General features: G+C 36.2%; 1 protein-coding gene across 3 annotated transcripts; it reads right to left on the bottom strand.

Annotated features, from left to right (window-relative positions):
• Positions 1-1,317: 1,317 nt before the first annotated feature.
• LOC110915080 (chaperone protein dnaJ 15) lies at positions 1,318-7,696 on the bottom strand. Of its 3 annotated transcripts, none has more exons than XM_022159700.2 (13): positions 6,966-7,278; positions 5,329-5,481; positions 4,691-4,814; positions 4,513-4,595; positions 4,292-4,403; positions 4,120-4,224; positions 3,322-3,372; positions 3,141-3,230; positions 2,945-3,053; positions 2,709-2,857; positions 1,925-1,978; positions 1,728-1,821; positions 1,318-1,649 (listed from the first exon to the last, which is right to left on the bottom strand). In XM_022159700.2, the coding sequence occupies exons 2-13, from the start codon at positions 5,457-5,459 to the stop codon at positions 1,561-1,563; spliced, it is 1,191 nt and encodes a 396-aa protein (XP_022015392.1). In that variant the 5' UTR covers positions 5,460-5,481; positions 6,966-7,278; the 3' UTR covers positions 1,318-1,560. The 3 variants fall into 3 exon arrangements, with proteins under 3 accessions (XP_022015392.1, XP_022015393.1, XP_022015395.1); XM_022159701.2 differs by lacking the exon at positions 6,966-7,278 and adding an exon at positions 5,711-5,823; XM_022159703.2 differs by lacking the exon at positions 2,709-2,857 and having other exon boundaries at positions 6,966-7,696.
• Positions 7,697-16,633: the final 8,937 nt, after the last annotated feature.

The following is a 16,633-nucleotide window of genomic DNA, read 5'->3' as shown; positions in this document are numbered from 1 at the left end:
CTTGAAGTTTTTGTTTTTGTTTTTTTTTTCACACAATTAAGTCCCTATAGTGTATATCCTCGGTTAGAAGTTTTAAATTTGTTAGGAGTAAAAAAAAAGTTATTTGTATACAAAAATCGACTGATAACCGATCATACATACGAGTGCCATACCCTAAAATCTAAAATTTTATTGTTTTACCCTTAATCTATGACAAGTTTAGTCTCAATTTGTATTAAAGACAGAGAAAACATGTGTAGCAAGTGGTATTCTTATTCATTGGGCCCAATAGGATTAATCCAGTGCTCCCGTAAAAAGGTGACATTTTACTTTTATATACCTTCTAAAATCACAAAGTATACGTCTGCTTCTTATCATCTAAAATATTTTAGTCTTGTGTTCTTGATCAAGCCGATACTGTAATGAACCTAACAGATACCGACCGAATTCTCATAACAAAACAAACCGAACCAATATCGAGGATTTCTTGCCACATCACAGAATCCACTAGGTTTATGAAAATAAAAACTTCATCTACTAGTATTAATAAACAAGTTTTACAACTATCAAAAACTTGATATAAAAGATAACTAGTGTTATTTATGTTACAGTTACTATATGTTACTGCATTACATGATGTTGTAGCTGTTGCAGGGTATGATAAGGTCTATTTCCGTTTTGTAACACATCAAAGAAACGACCCACTAAACGGCTTGGTTAAACAGGTCAAAAAGGTTGGGTAAATCAGTATCTAAGACGGCAAGCGTGAACAATAGTTTAAGTTCTAACAAACATTATTAGACCTGTCGAATATTTGCTTGTAAATATATCAACTTTGAAAGGCATATGAAGATTGAAAAAATGCAGTTTCCAGAAACACAATGCCGGTGATGCAAAACATGCTTTGTCATTGATACAAAATAGAGCAATAACTGTTATAGATACTATTTGCTTTCACCATTTTAAAGACGGAACTTGTAACTGTGAAAATTTCAGGCAGGGTTTGTGTTTAGAGTGGAAGTCGTTACTCATCTCCAAACGGGTTAAAAGAAAAAATAGCGATAAGGGGCGGGTCAAATGGGTTGTATAGCCAAAGGGGCTGAGAACTTAAAACATTTCTCCAAATTCAAATTTTTAATGCATATGAGCTCCTAAATCGATCAGAAAACCCAAACTCAATGGGTTCCCGTGTACCTGTCCGTGAGTATGTAGGTTCGACATAATTGACACATTCTATTTACAAACCCTAAACCACCACACTACATTACCAAATGCGAAACATTTAGCAATAAATTATCCTTTAACACAAACACAAGATTAAAAAAAAAAGGCAAAAAAGATTAACCAACCCACTCAGCCCTGACACGAAGGGCTGGTTACTGTTAAAAAGTATCTCGTATTGTATAAGGATAATAGTTTTCCTTTTTCTTTCTCTTTTACGTGGAAAATGAAAGAAAAAATTTCCCAAAATTCCACCTTTTTACCGTTAATATTTAAAAAAAAAAAAAAAACACAACTTTTCATGTTTCTCACATTTTCTTCTCACAATGTAAAACACTAGTATAAACCTCTTTCCTTCTTTCAACCCGAATCTTTACATTTGTAAAATGCGCGACTTGATCTTGTTATCAACCTCGAAGTAACCTCTTTACTATAAGCAACTTGTAATCCTATACAAAGGAGTAAAAAACATATGTAATAAGCATGCGTCAACAACATTTAGGAATGATCGTAGTATGGTTAATCACCTTTGAGGTTAGCATTCATCCCACTGCCAACCATGGATCTAGCAATTGTAAACGATGATCGGATACCTTCTCGTTCTTTTAGAAGCTCCTCCACCTGTATATTTGTTACCATGAAAACAGAAAAACTTTTAGAATTACTGAACTTATAGCTTTGCTTGGTAACCATGTGTGTGATAAACATATGCGAAAGCACATACCTTCTGTTTTTCCTGTCTGTATCTGTTGGTCACTTCTTGATATCGGGCCAAAGCCTGCATAAATACAAACAAGAAACGCTCGGAACATAAATATAACATTCTATTTTCGTCATCTAAAGTAACTAGCTGAATTAACGGTCTCAGATTTAATTGGTATGTTTCATTTTCTAGTACTAGACAAAACTAATTCTAATTCGTTTTATATATGATGATTATGTTTAAAATACAATATCACAAAAATTATAATATAAATATATGAGTAAAATGCCATTTTCGTCCCTGAGGTTTGGTCAGTTTTGCGACTTTCGTCCAAAGTTTGTTATTCCGCATCTGGATCCAAAAGGTTTGAAATCTTGCCATTTTCATCCGGCTCGTTAACTCCAACCATTTTTCTCCGTTAAGTCAGGGGTATTTTCGTCTTTTTTGTTAACTTAAAGGACAGTTCGGTCTTTTTCAGAGGTATTCGGACTTTTTACATAAAGTAAAAAAAGACCGAATTGCCCTTTAAGTTAGCAAAAAAGACGAAAGACCCCTGACTTAACGGAGAAAAATGGATGGAGTTAACGAGCCGGATGAAAATGACAAGATTTCAAACCTTTTGGATCCAAATGAGGAAAAACAAACCTTTGGACGAAAGTCGCAAAACTGGCCAAACCTCAGGGACGAAAATGGCATTTTAGAGATATGCATTAATAATCAACTATTGGCAGCTTTCAACCCATTCCTCTTTTAACCCATTTTTCTCAACCCAACCCATTCATAAGTAAACGGGTCAAAACTATGCCTGTCTGTATTCTGTCTCAAACAGACGTAGCTCAGTTCTTTTTCTCAAAATCTGCTGCTCGATATCCTTAAGTTTATGAGTTGTATCCTCGTATGTATTGGCACAGATTGCTTCTATTGTATATGATGTTGTTTTAAAAAAATTATCTCCTTCATAAAAACAAAAAATTAATATTCGGCATAAATGATATAATCCCAAGAAATAATTAAGATAAACAAATGGATAAAGTTTCTAACCGTAAACAGCAAATATGTGAGTGCCAGAATTTAGTTCCGAGACCTCACACGGTGTAAAGCCTTCCAACTTTTTAAAGACAGCGGATTCAGTATCCTTACCCATTGCTAACTGCACAAAAAAAATTGTAATTTTATCAATGCGATATAAAAGTGACTTTTTATTAGAAAGTGTATTAAAAAGTCGGTTGATGCTTACGAAATTAACAACTGAATCCATTCTGTATACTTGAAAATGCAAGAAATACATCCCAGCTGATGTCACATTACCCGCCTTCTCACAGTCTTCCTGCACGAGATGATGTCATAAATGATTATTAAACATTATCATAATGTTAATATTGAAAAATAAAGTTAAAAACTAATAAAATTGCAATTACCTGCAGCGCAAGATTATACCCCCCACTGTAATCTTGCTCAAAATAAAGGAGCTGCAATTTAAATTAACATAAAGATTAGTACTTAACTAAAATAATATGACAAAACAAAATATATATATATATATATATATAGGGGATGATCTATTCAGAGATCATTTTACTGCAAGAAGTGTGAGAAATCAAGCTGGGCCATTAGTTTTGCTAATCAATGGTATATAATGATAATGACAAACTTGTTATAAATTAGAAAAACATGTATAAGGTTTTTAAGTTAAAAAGGTTAGTTTCGTCCTTTATCTGTAGGCATTTCAAAAGAAACTGTATCCTATAAAATCCCACTAGTTACACCCTAAAATTACTCTCTGTTTATACCAAGAATCTTCAAAAAACAAAAATCCAATTGCCTTTGATTGAATATAAACTAAAATCCCGCAATATGAACTTTGATTGAATGTAGTATTAATCGTTTAGAACAATGATACCGGAATCGTATAACAGCGGATATATGGTTAAGAACACCAAATAATTAGACGAATCGCACAAAATACCGATAAGAATAAAGTAACAAATGAAATTTGATAATCTGAAATGTAACTGATGATGTTATTAAAAATAGAGATCTAATTCCCAAATCTGTGGTATGAGTGTAGGACAATTACAGATATACCCCTACAAATAAACTAAAGAATAAACTAAATGTAAATTTTGATTTTCTGATTTTTTCTTCTCGCGTTTAAATCACTCTTCTTAAATGAACCTAATAATATACATATTATGAATTCTGAAAATCTAAAGTACCTTAAATTTGCTTTGGGCAGCTGAAGTAACTCTAACAACAATTCCTGATTTAGCTTGTTCTTCGCTTATGGTTACACTAAAAAACTGTGCACATTGTTTCTCGACCTGAAATTTAATTTAATTTAGGTAACAAATTTGCTAAAAATGATTTTGTAACACATAAATAGATTACCTTTCCACTAACTGAAGTTCCTAGCGGAAGGGGTCTGACAGTGACGGTTTCATTATGTGCCTCTTCAAGAACATTGACTGAAACGGTTGTCTTAATAGGGACTCCAAGCTTACTTAAAAATGAAAAAAAGAAACAAATATATAAAACAGTAAAAGAATGAATATTTGAGAAAAAGGAATTCAAACATGTTTTTTTTTTCTAAAAAGAAAAAAGAAGAATACCTAAGTAATGCTGCAAACATTGTATGAACAGTTCCAATATTTGATAAATCGATTTTCATATCCATGTCTTCAGTATCAATAGCCTATTCAGTTTATTAAATGTAATGAAATGAAATATAAATCATAGAAATATATATATATTATAACATAATATTTATAATTTTGTTTTTAAGACTACCTCAAACCCTGAATTATCATATTTCCTTCTTTTTTCTGGATCCGATAAAACGTTGTAAGAGTATGCAGCCTCTCTGAATAGTTCTAAGGTTTCGGGATTACCAGCATTTTTGTCAGGGTGATACCTGTATTTAATCAATATTACTAACATATATGTAATCTAACTAGTAAGTTCCACCCGCGGGTTGCCACAGGGTAAAATGTATACTCGAAAATAGAAACTATTATTTACAATAGTATTATATTTAATTGCACATATGGCACCCCATTTAACCAAATAATAAAACCAAAAATATAAGGTCGTGATACGCCAAAAGAATATCGACAAGAATGTTACATCGATCAAAAAGCCTAAAAATGAATACCGAAACTGCTTTCGATCATACCGATACCCGTACAAACGCTGGTCGGTCGGCATCGCTTCGGTTCATTAAGGTACTGAAACTGATACTCGGTATAGCTCACGATACCGAGAAAATACTTAAGTTATAACACAGCTTTGCTTTTAATAAAATTTATATCAGAACATTGAAAAACAAAATTAAACAGAACTGTGTGTTTAGGTTTTTCAAAATATTATCAAACGCAAGTTATTAGAGAAACAAATTAATAATAAGTAAAGGGGATGAGTGAGCTTACTTCAAAGCAAGTTTTCTATACGCAGACTTAATCTCCTGATCGGAAGAATCTCTTGAAACACTGAGAACATCATAAAGATCTCTTCGATTTGCAATTCCAGAGCTTCCCCCTTCCGTATTTGAGTATCCCATCCCCTTTCTTCTTTCTCAATCCCTACAATTGCTTCCAAGAAACTCTAATGTTATCTAATAAAATCGATTGCACAACAAGTGCATAACAATTTATATCAGAAGTATATGGATCTGTGTTAAACATGGATAATATGGCCAAAATGATACATGATTGATGTTAAAAAAGTGTAGTTTCTAACGAATTAGAGCAAAATCCAGAGGCGTATAGCTGTAATGGAAGAAAATCCTAACAGAAAGGTAAAATGGTGAACCTCTAAATCAACAACGGTGTCAAACAGAAGACGAATATCATGTGCAGTACTAGTGCAACGAACATTCTAAGCAAGCAATCTTGTTCTAGAAGCTTCATCCTATTGTTCTTGTTCTGTTGATATATGGCGGATTGCGCAATATGTTTAGATCAAATATGTGGAATATTTGTAAAATTCATTGACCCAAAGCATTAAAAAAGAATCATCACGTGCAACAAGTTTATATCAAACTCAAATGAATATTTTCTGCAGCTTTGACAAACATTGAAGTCAAAAGGAAGCCAAACAAACAACATAGGGTGTTGAAAATAACATGAAGCACATACTTCAAATCATAAAACTCAAAACAAATGCATAGTTTAATACATACCTCAAACAAACAAACCACAATTACAGAAGTTTAATATATTTTACCAACCACAACATCCAGCTCAACAAATTAATTTGTTACAACTAGAAGCAGCAAGCAAAGCAAAATGGACCAACAAATGTTGTAGTTAACCCAATCTGTGGTAAGGTATCAAGCTCAATCTATGTGTATCATAAAATGGTAATTTATAAATCATACAAAGTGATGCACTCCTGTCACAACTCACATATATAACAAGATAAGAGGAGCCATAAGCTTCGCCCTTGCGCTTTTGGTAGCATAAGGCGTGCTTTATTCAAAAAGCGCATATGAGGTGCGATTTGTTAGCAAAATATTGACCCTGAGGCATGCACCTCATGTATTTCCCACATATTTGGGCAGCCAGGATGTTGTACAACATGCATTTCAGGTTGTACATGTATGTAATTTCCATATTAAACATATAAAAGCTTACTCGTCTATAAATATTCGGTAAATGATACTAAAAACCTATAGAAAATATATAAATACCATATAATTATTTGCGCCTCGGGTAGGAAAAGCGGTGCACTTCTCGGCTCTCGCCTTCTAAAACCAAGGCCATAAGATGCTATGTAACAAACGAATACAACTGTCAACCTCCTAACTAACTGTAACAAACTCTGATGAATCAGCATCATACATACATACACTAATACAATCCTAATTCAATTGATACAGTTTAACATACACATAAAAGGAAATCAAAGTTACAAGTATATGAAACTGTTGTTAAACATGAATAATATGAACAAAATGATTCATGATTGATGTTAAAAAGTGTAGTTTCTAACGAATTAGGGCAAAATCCAGAGGCGTGTAACTGTAATCGAAGAAAACCCTAGGAAAAAGGTGAAAATAGCGAACCTGTATATCAACAACGGTGACGAACGAACATTGTGAGCAAGCAATCTCGTTCTAGAAGCTTCATCCTATTGATTTTTGTGTTGAGTTGAGTTGTGATTCAACGGCGGATTGTGTTAGGGTTTAAGTAGAATTGCTATTGCTTTGTTCATTATAGAATGGGAAGAGGAAGGAGGGAAAAGAAAAGAGTGACTGTGTGCGGAATTCTAAGGGATCTTAAAAACAAGATTAAGCAATGGAGAACTAATGAAAAGGAAAGGGAAGATGGCATCTTGAAAGAAGCTGTGTCGACTCTAAATGAGCTCGAACTTAAGGCGATTGCAAGACCTTTATCAAAAACGGAAAATGACAAAAGGGTGTACTGGAGGCTGCACATAAGAGACTCGGAAAGTAAAAGACTCGAAGATATGAAACAAAAGGCTAAGTCGGATTGGGTGAAGCTAGGTGATGAGAACTCGGCTTTTTTTCACCGAGTTATCGCAATTAGAAGGGCACACAACAAGATTGGGGCTTTGATCTTTAATGGGGTTCCCGTCACAAATCTGAAGCTTCTGAAGAAAAAGGTTAAGGCTGCCTTCAGCAAGAAATTTAAAGAGACAAATTTCAACAGACCTTCGCTCTCTTCGGAAGGGTTTAGCAAGATCGGGCAGGAGACGGTGGAGGATTTGGTTGCTCCTTTTAATTTGGACGAAATTAAACGGGCGGTGTGGGGATGCGGGGGCGACAAGGCCCCGGGCCCAGATGGTTTCTCGTTTAAATTTATTAAACGCTTCTGGAATTTACTTAGCCCTTTTTTTGCAGATGTTTTGTATCAATTCCATGACAAGGAGTTTATTAATGAAGGTTGCAATTCTTCCTTCGTGGCCTTACTTCCTAAGGTGGTGGACCCGCAAGATCTGAATGATTTCCGTCCGATATCCCTTATCGGAGTCGTTTACAAAGTGATAGCAAAGGTCTTAGCTAATCGTATCAAGCCGACTTTGCCTTCGATTGTATCTCCAGTGCAGTCGGCCTTCGTGGAAGGAAGGTATATTTTGGATGGTCCGCTTATGGTGAGCGAAATTATTTCGTGGGCAAAGAAGGTTAAAAAAGAATTGTTCATCTTCAAAGTGGATTTCCAAAAAGCCTACGACTCGGTTAGTTGGAATTTCTTAAAATCCAATCTTCATGCCATGGGTTTTCCAAAGAAATGGAGAAAGTGGATTGGGGCATGTCTTAAATCAAGTCGAGCTTCGGTCTTATTAAACGGTTCTCCAACGGATGAATTCACCATCACCAAGGGGCTCCGTCAAGGTGACCCTTTATCGCCTTTTCTTTTCGTCTTAGTTCTCGAAGCCTTGAGTATTGTTATGAAACGGGCGGTGGATGTGGGACTTTTCCGTGGGGTGAAATTATTAAAGGATGGCCCGGTTTTATCGCATTTTTGTTATGCGGATGATGTAATTTTTATTGGTGAATGGGACATGGAAAATGTCAAGAACCTCAATCGGATTCTTAGATGTTTTTCTTTAAGCTCCGGGTTAAAGATTAATTTATCTAAGAGTTGCTTGCTTGGTATTGGGGTGGATGAGAATAGAGTCATTGACATGGCGGAAGTGGTTAAATGCAAGTCGGGCAAATTACCATTCACTTATCTCGGGGTTCCCATTGGAGAGAATATGAAGAAGGTAAAGGCGTGGAAATCAATTATTGATAGGTTCAACTCTAGACTCTCGGGTTGGAAAGTGAATAGCTTCTCGTTTGCCGGAAGAGTCACACTTGCGAAAGCGGTGTTGGGTGCCCTCCCAAATTATTATTTATCCATGTTCAAAGCTCCTATCAAAGTGGTAAGGACTCTCGAAGGTATAAGGAGGGATTTTGTTTGGGGTAAGAAATCCGGAAAATATAAAGTTAGATGGGTGGCGTGGAAGAAAATCATAGCTCCTAAATGCAAGGGAGGCATCGGCGTGGGTGACATCCGGGGTTCCAACTTGGCGCTATTGGCCAAGTGGTGGTGGAAGCTAAAAGAGAATCCGTCGGCCTTATGGGTTCAGGTCATTAAAGCCATCCATACAAGTTCAAGAAATATCCAAGTGCTTCCAATAAAAAAGAATATTGTGGGTATATGGAAAGATATATGCTCCATCAGTAAAGAGTTCTATGTCGTCAATGTAGATTTGGAAGAAAAGTTGTTCGCAAAAGTCGGAAGAGGGGATAAAATTATGTTTTGGATCGATAATTGGTTAGAAGGAGGCCCATTAAGGTACCAATTCCCAAACCTTTACGACTTAGCTCAAAACAGGTTGGTCTTGGTCTCGGAGTGTTACACGAGAGACGGGAACGCCATCACTTGGAGCATCGCTTGGAAGACAAACCCGTCTAACCTGTCCCTTTTCAATCAGCTGAACGCTATGATGAGGCTGCTTGACACAGTGATCATTAGTGACCAACATGATCGGTGGGTGTGGAATAATGCAAGGGGCGAAGATCTGTCAGTGGCTCTTATTCGTGATCAGATAGCCAAGGCTGGGAACAACTCAAACGATGTTATTTGGCCCCTGTGGAACAATTGGGCTCCCCTAAAAATAAACTACTTTTTATGGTGAGCCTCGTTGAACCAGATCCCGGTCAAAACTCAGCTTTCGCTAAGGGGAGTGCGGCTTGTAGACACGACGTGTGCGAGATGCGGGCAGAACGAGGAATCCATGGACCATGTACTAGCTTCTTGCTTATTGGCCCATACTGTGTGGTGGCATGTGCTAGTGTGGATAAAAATCCCAATTCCTCAAGAAGATTTTTCTTTTATTATGGTATGGAACCTGCTTCAAAACTTGATGGGCTCTAAAGAATGGAAGAAACTGGTCAGTGTGATTTTCATGGCGACTTTTTGGCAAATATGGAAAGCTCGAAACGCAAAGGAGTTCGAAGGTTGGAACGTCCCGGTTTTAAAGGTGGTGGAAGAAATCAAGTTGAATTCCTTTCTTTGGATCACCTGTAGAACTAAATTTAAAGCTTTAAATTGGGATAGGTGGTTGGATTTCAACATTCGTGATGTAATTGTGTAACCATTGCTCGTTTGTTTTTCGGGTTTTCAGTTTCTTGCTGGCCCGGGTTCTATATTTTATATAGAAGTTGTTGCCGTTAAAAAAAAAAGAAGCGTTACTATTTTTATTTGTTTATAGGGTTTAAGTATTATTATTAGAGTTAAATGCTTGGTTGGTCCCTGTGGTTTGCAAAAATTTCAAACTTGGTTCTAGTGGTTTAATAATTACACGCGTGGTCCCAAAAGTTGTCAAAAATGAACTCGGTTGGTCCCCCGACCAAACCTCTGTTAAATTTCTCAGTTAACTATATGTGAAATGACTATATTACCCTTAAACAATTAAAAGAAATAAAAAACCAATAAAAAGGACTCATCTTCTTCAACCTCCCATCCCCTGTTTTTCCCCCTTTTTCTTGAAAACCCACTAAGCCACCATCTCCACCTTCAATCCATCACCACCACCTCCACCCTCACCTTCAACCCAGCCAACCCCCACCCTTCAATTAACAATCGCATTTAACTCTTAACAAGACCATAAACGTCTGCTGACTCCATTTAAACATAATAAAACATGTGGCCTAAAACCACAAACGTCTGCTGACCCTCACCTCAACCTGTTGTGACAACCCTCACTAAACCAGGTATCCGTACGATTTAATTAATAATTAATTGCTGCTTAAGTACTGTGCTTAACTGAAATTGCTGATGAACTGCTACTTGATTTCTAGTACTTGTATATTCCTGCATCATACTTTACATACTGTCACTACATTATTTACATGCTGTACTCTAGTGACAAACATGATGCACAAAAGCACAGTAGCATTAGAACGGATAACCTATTGAACGTGCTGACAAAGCCAGCATCAGGCAGACACTGCCTCTAAGGCCTGTATGAGCCAGAAATATTTTACTGCACCCATAGTGAGTGTAGGGATACAAGGGTTGTAGAACTGCGTCTCTAGGAATAAGATATAATGACTGGATGTGCCTAAAACGTACTCTAAGCACAAGCCACAACACTTTTATTAACATACTAGCTTCTGGCTAACTAATAAAGTGCCAAAAAATGAGGAAAATATTCCTGACACTTTGAGAAATAAGTTGTGTCACTAAAAATATTATTAACGACACTTTAAAGCTTATTTAAGCACTTTAACGGATTTCTATCCAACCGAACAACCGGACTATTTCCGGAGCATAAAAATATTGACATTAACAATATTGGTCTTTTTCCGAGCCAGTTAGGGTCCCTGAATACCCTAACACCCGCTATAGAACACATCACACCACTAACCGAGTTAACCCCTAATCTAACTTATCTAACCAAACTAAACACCAACCAACTAGTTGAAAATGAACTAGCTTACCCCCCCCCCCCCCATTGAAATCGGCCAACTAGAGGGGACAAGAGTTGATTTCTTTTGATTAAAATATTATGGTTGTCCCATATCAAGAAAACATAATAACCCTTGGACGATGAACTTGAATTTGTCTATAAGATCACCACTTAACTCAACATATCATTCACTTAACAACTCACCACACAAGCACACTCTCTCCCTCTCCCTTGGCTCTCGGCCGAGATCCACAACCACCATCCATCCATCATTCGACTTCCATCCTCAAGATCCAAGATCATTCAAGTGTTCAAGGTCACGCATAAGGAGTCTTGGAGCTAACGGAAGGCGAAGGACCTCGTTATCTTGCTTTTATCCACCACTTCTTCGCATAGATTCTTCCCTAGCCCCGAGCTAGAGGTATAACACTTAAAACACCCTCTCGAACTAATCTAAGGTGGTTAATAAGATTTGTAACGGTTAAAAGTCGGAAACTTGCATTTTGAATCTTTAAAGTCTACTAAATACATGAATCTTGTTGGTTAAAAGCTTAATAATTGTGTAAAAGTTGTAGTATTTGTAAGTTGTGATTATTTAGGCCCGATCTACGTTGTGGTAGCTCGGATCACCATTTAACCCGGTTTGGTTAAGATCAGGGATCTTGACATAAGCTTGTTTCGGACGGTACAAGGGTTAAAAGGTGAAACTCTACCACACGGGAAACATGAACTTGTGTAAAAGTATTTTTACTTGTAAAATAGTGTTTAAAACTAGCAGATCTACGTATCTGCAAGTGGTATTTTCAAAGGACCAAGTGTCGAGAAAATCATGTTTTCTAAAAGTCGGATAACACACTAACAAGTGTGATTTTTACAAACCACAAGCGTATAAACACTTGTGAAATGAAAGATCCGACAAAATAACAATCTTTGTGAAAGATGACGGGAAGTTGTAAAGATGGATTTATTCTAAAAACGAGGTTTTTACAAGATTAAGTTACTTTATACAAGGATCCACAAAATATAACGGGATCTACACTATAGTTTTCGGAAAAACCACAAGTTCATGTGATTATGCGATTTACATGCTTGTCGACTAGTTTGATGTGTCGGAAATTGGTTGATTGATTAAAAAGGTTGTTGAAGTGATTTTGTAAAAGAAAATGATACGCTTGAAAGCGTGGCCACCTCCAGTTACAGGGGAAACTCTGGCGAAATTTTTCTAAAAACATGACACTTAGAATTATTTACAAGTGTTAGAATTATTTTTGATATGTTTTCAAAATATATTTCGCCATGACTTTATTTACAAATATTCGGAGGTGGGATTTTCACAAAATTAAACGTGATAAATATATATTTGGTAAATATAATTTTTCACAACACTGTTTATGATTATTTTGTGAAAATACACAAATATTATTTTTAGAGTAAAAATAATATTTACAAACGTTGACGAATCCAAAATAATACGAACGCTTTCACGATAAACATATAAGTTACAACGGTTAATTATTATTACCACACGATTACTAAAACGTAACTTACTCATTATACGGAAATGATTATGAACGTATATTTTATCAACGTATTATTTTTGGGGAAAATTATGTGAAATGGAAATGTAATATTTTTGAGAAAAATATTTATATTTGGAATTAGAAATGAAAATATATTAAGTGAGACTTAATATTATAAATTGAACGCACATGTATTAAATCCTCCATCCTTGGGAAGGAGATTAACTACCAAGTACATGCAAAATATAAACACGGAATAGTTGTCTAACTATTTCCCAAAAACCTAAACTATAAAGCTAAGGCACGGCCATCCGTCTATTAGAATTAGTACATGTAGGTCGTCGCGCAGCTGACATTCGGAGTACTTGGTAGAGACGCACTGACTGTGAGTTCATGTCCCCCTTTTCTCTTAACTGTTTTCAGTTTTCTAAACTGCGGGGGTGAAATACATGTTACTATGATTACGAGTACTTTATACATGGTATGGTTAGCGTAAGGAGGGTTACTACTTAGATCATGTGAGTGGGTAGGCGCAACTTGAGGCCATTAATCCTCATTGTAGGACCGAGGGACAGTAGCGGTAGATCTATCTGGGTGTAGCGAGCCCAGCCCCAGGCCCAGCATAACGGACCTCGGGGTGACTTTGTGCCCAACGCAAAATCCGCTAGGTTTGAGTCTTCCTACTTGCACTTCACACATATCAATGGCCTTGCAAACCATTGGTGATCTCTTTTTCCTTATTTGCTACATACCAGGATTTTTGATAAATACAAAGGTTTATTTACTCACTTACACATGAACTCGCTCAACATTATTGTTGATTTTTCAACTTACATGTATTTCAGGGAATTAAAAGATCTGGCACGGTATGGCACGTTTTCCCGCTGCACTAGTTTCCAAGGTCATCCGGGGTTTAGGGAATGTGACTCTTTCCTGGACAAGTCACAGTCCTTAAACTGTGTTTATGTTATGTTTAAGTTGTAATGTTTGTTGAACAAGGTTATGGTTATTAGGGCGTGATCCCGTTTTAAAACAATGGTATTGTATTTGGTTTTTAAAACTTAATGGATGATTCTTGCATGTTTTAATTCATATAGCTTTGTTATGATTAAGCTATGGTATTAAGAAGTCACACCAAATTAACCACGCTTCCGCAAAGCCAGGGTGTGACACCTGTGACCCATTAAGCCATGACTGGTGAACAATCCGATTACACCTGCATACTCCTCACCTATAAATGTGTGTTATTCTACTTTTTTTGCAACAACAAAATACCAGTCCTTCATTACCTAATATATCTTGTTCTACGATACCCTAATGGTGAACTTTCAAACAATGTCGGCGACCGGCCAATCACCGTACTCTCAAATCGACCGTCGGCGACCATCGACATCGGCCGGCGTCTACCTGTCTTCAAATACCTCCGTTAACATCATAGCTGGCATAATTCTTCTAATTTCAAGTTTAAATCATGATCCAGGTATGAAAGCTTGTAATTTTACTTGTTTATGAAGGTATTTGTTTTCATTACTCTTGACAGTTTGAAGGTTATTTTGTGAAGGGTTAAATGGGTAGCGGCGCAGCTTGTTGCCCGTTTACCAACTATCTCGATGTAAATTACTTATATAAAATTATATGAATCTATTTTGCAAATGGGTATTGAAGTTGATTAGAAAAATTTATTTTGTGAAGGGTTAAAAATTTCTTTATTTATGGTCTTGTTAAGAGTTAAATGCGATTGTTAATTGAAGGGTGGGGGTTGGCTGGGTTGAAGGTGAGGGTGGAGGTGGTGGTGATGGATTGAAGGTGGAGATGGTGGCTTGGTGGGTTTTCAAGAAAAAGGGGGAAGAACAGGGGATGGGAGGTTGAAGAAGATTAGTCCTTTTTATTGGTTTTTTATTTCTTTTAATTGTTCAAGGGTAATATAGTAATTCCACTAAGATCCGCCCCTGGCTGCTGCTAGTGCTACTAGTGCTGCTACTACTACTAGTACTACTACTATTACTACTACTATTACTAGGGAAACCGGTGCGATTCTGAAGAGAACACAAAATTAAGTTGAACTAGCTAAACTCAAATTTTCGTAGTATGTGGGTTGTTCTCTACCCTCATAGACCGGTTATATTGAATTCAAATCGAGTTTACTCAGCTCAAGCTCAAAATTGAACTATGTTGAGGTTTGAACTCAGTTTGAATAAAATTTAAGTTGGTTTAGCTCAGCTTGATTTAGCTAAATTTGGTTTTGAGCCACAGCCATAACCAAAATTTTTGATTTGGTTCAATTTTGAACCGACCTACCGATTATTAGTAATGGACACGTGAATCATGAAAAAAAAATATAACTAAACAGGCCAACTGTCCAACGGCGCAGCTAAACAAAGCCGCAAAAGAAACTTTGTTGAGATACTCTTAGCTTTTTACAAGGGGACTGGGGGTGGGAACAAAAGTTCCCGTGATGAACTTTCTTCCACGCGTGGAGAATGTACAAGACCACCGCCACCATCATATTCAACGCGTGATGGAATGTAGTGCGTGGTATATTTCACGCGTTATGGCTTGTTATGTGATAATTGGATGTGAGGGGGTGTGAGGGTTTATTGTTGGGTGTTGTGAGTGATGACCATTGCCACTAAAAAGGTTGTGAGTGATGGAAAATGGTTGATGACATGGCGGAACTTGATTGGATGTTGTGAGTGACGGAATTTTTGCAAGTGATAACTACCCCCTCCCCCTAAGGGTTTTCTTTGGCAATGTTTCTTTAGGCAAACAATGCGAGACAAAATGTGTTTTTATAAACTCTAATATATAGATTAAGTAGAAAGGCGGAAAGATAACTTCACCCTCATTTTAAGAATCTAAACTTCTTTAAATATATTTCAAATGGTGGTAAAATTATCTTTTTTATGCCAAAATAGTTCATTCTATATATGATTCGAAAATGACTTCATGTGCATTGCACTCAAAAGAACAAATTTCGTGACAGTCCATAGTGATTGTAGTGATTGCTTGATTAATGAAGATTAAGGGTAATAGTAGCAATTTTCTTCTCGAACCAAAAATCCTAACAGTATCTAATAATCTTTTTCGGGCCCACAATTTTTGTACATCATATAAACCTAGGCCACCTAGTAGGCGGAAATTGCATAGAGTTTGAGCACTTAGTGCTAATGAACTTTGACTTGCACCGTAATAATATTCATAATTCAAATGTTGTCACTTGGGTGTTTACTTTGTTTGAATTCAAAATTCTAATTGTCTAGCCTTTAAATTGACTATATGTCTATAGTTTTATACTTAAATGTTATGTACACATTATACCATTGGAATGTACAGTTAATAAACCAGTTTGCAGTGAATACTACTTATAAAACAGTAAAGGTGAATGTTAAAGTTAGACATGTAGCTTTACAAAGTCGTTATCCCAAACACATAATCATCAAAACTGAAGGGAACAAACATACAAATCATCAACAGGCTTGTTCACAAATTCACAATCACACAATATACCATAACTTTCTTATTGTCTCGAACCTAAAATTCAAATTTGAATGTTTTACCCTCAGCCTATGACAAATTTAATATCAATTTGTATTATCGACAAATTGTCTACAATTTACTTAGTTAACCATAGAAGTGTTTGAGAGGCTTCGACGATATATGTATATTCTAACTAGTCGTTCGTGGTTTCACAACACCACAACTAGAGATGATCCACCCTCTTCAAACTGCTACGAAATTCCAACTTAGATGAGAATATTATTTGTAGCTTACGATAGTAAGATAACTTATT

Source organism: Helianthus annuus, chromosome 16, assembly GCF_002127325.2.
Source record: "Helianthus annuus cultivar XRQ/B chromosome 16, HanXRQr2.0-SUNRISE, whole genome shotgun sequence".
In the NCBI taxonomy this organism is placed as follows: Eukaryota; Viridiplantae; Streptophyta; class Magnoliopsida; order Asterales; family Asteraceae; genus Helianthus; species Helianthus annuus.
Note: the sequence above shows the minus strand (reverse complement) of the source record. Positions and strands in the feature narration are given on the sequence as shown.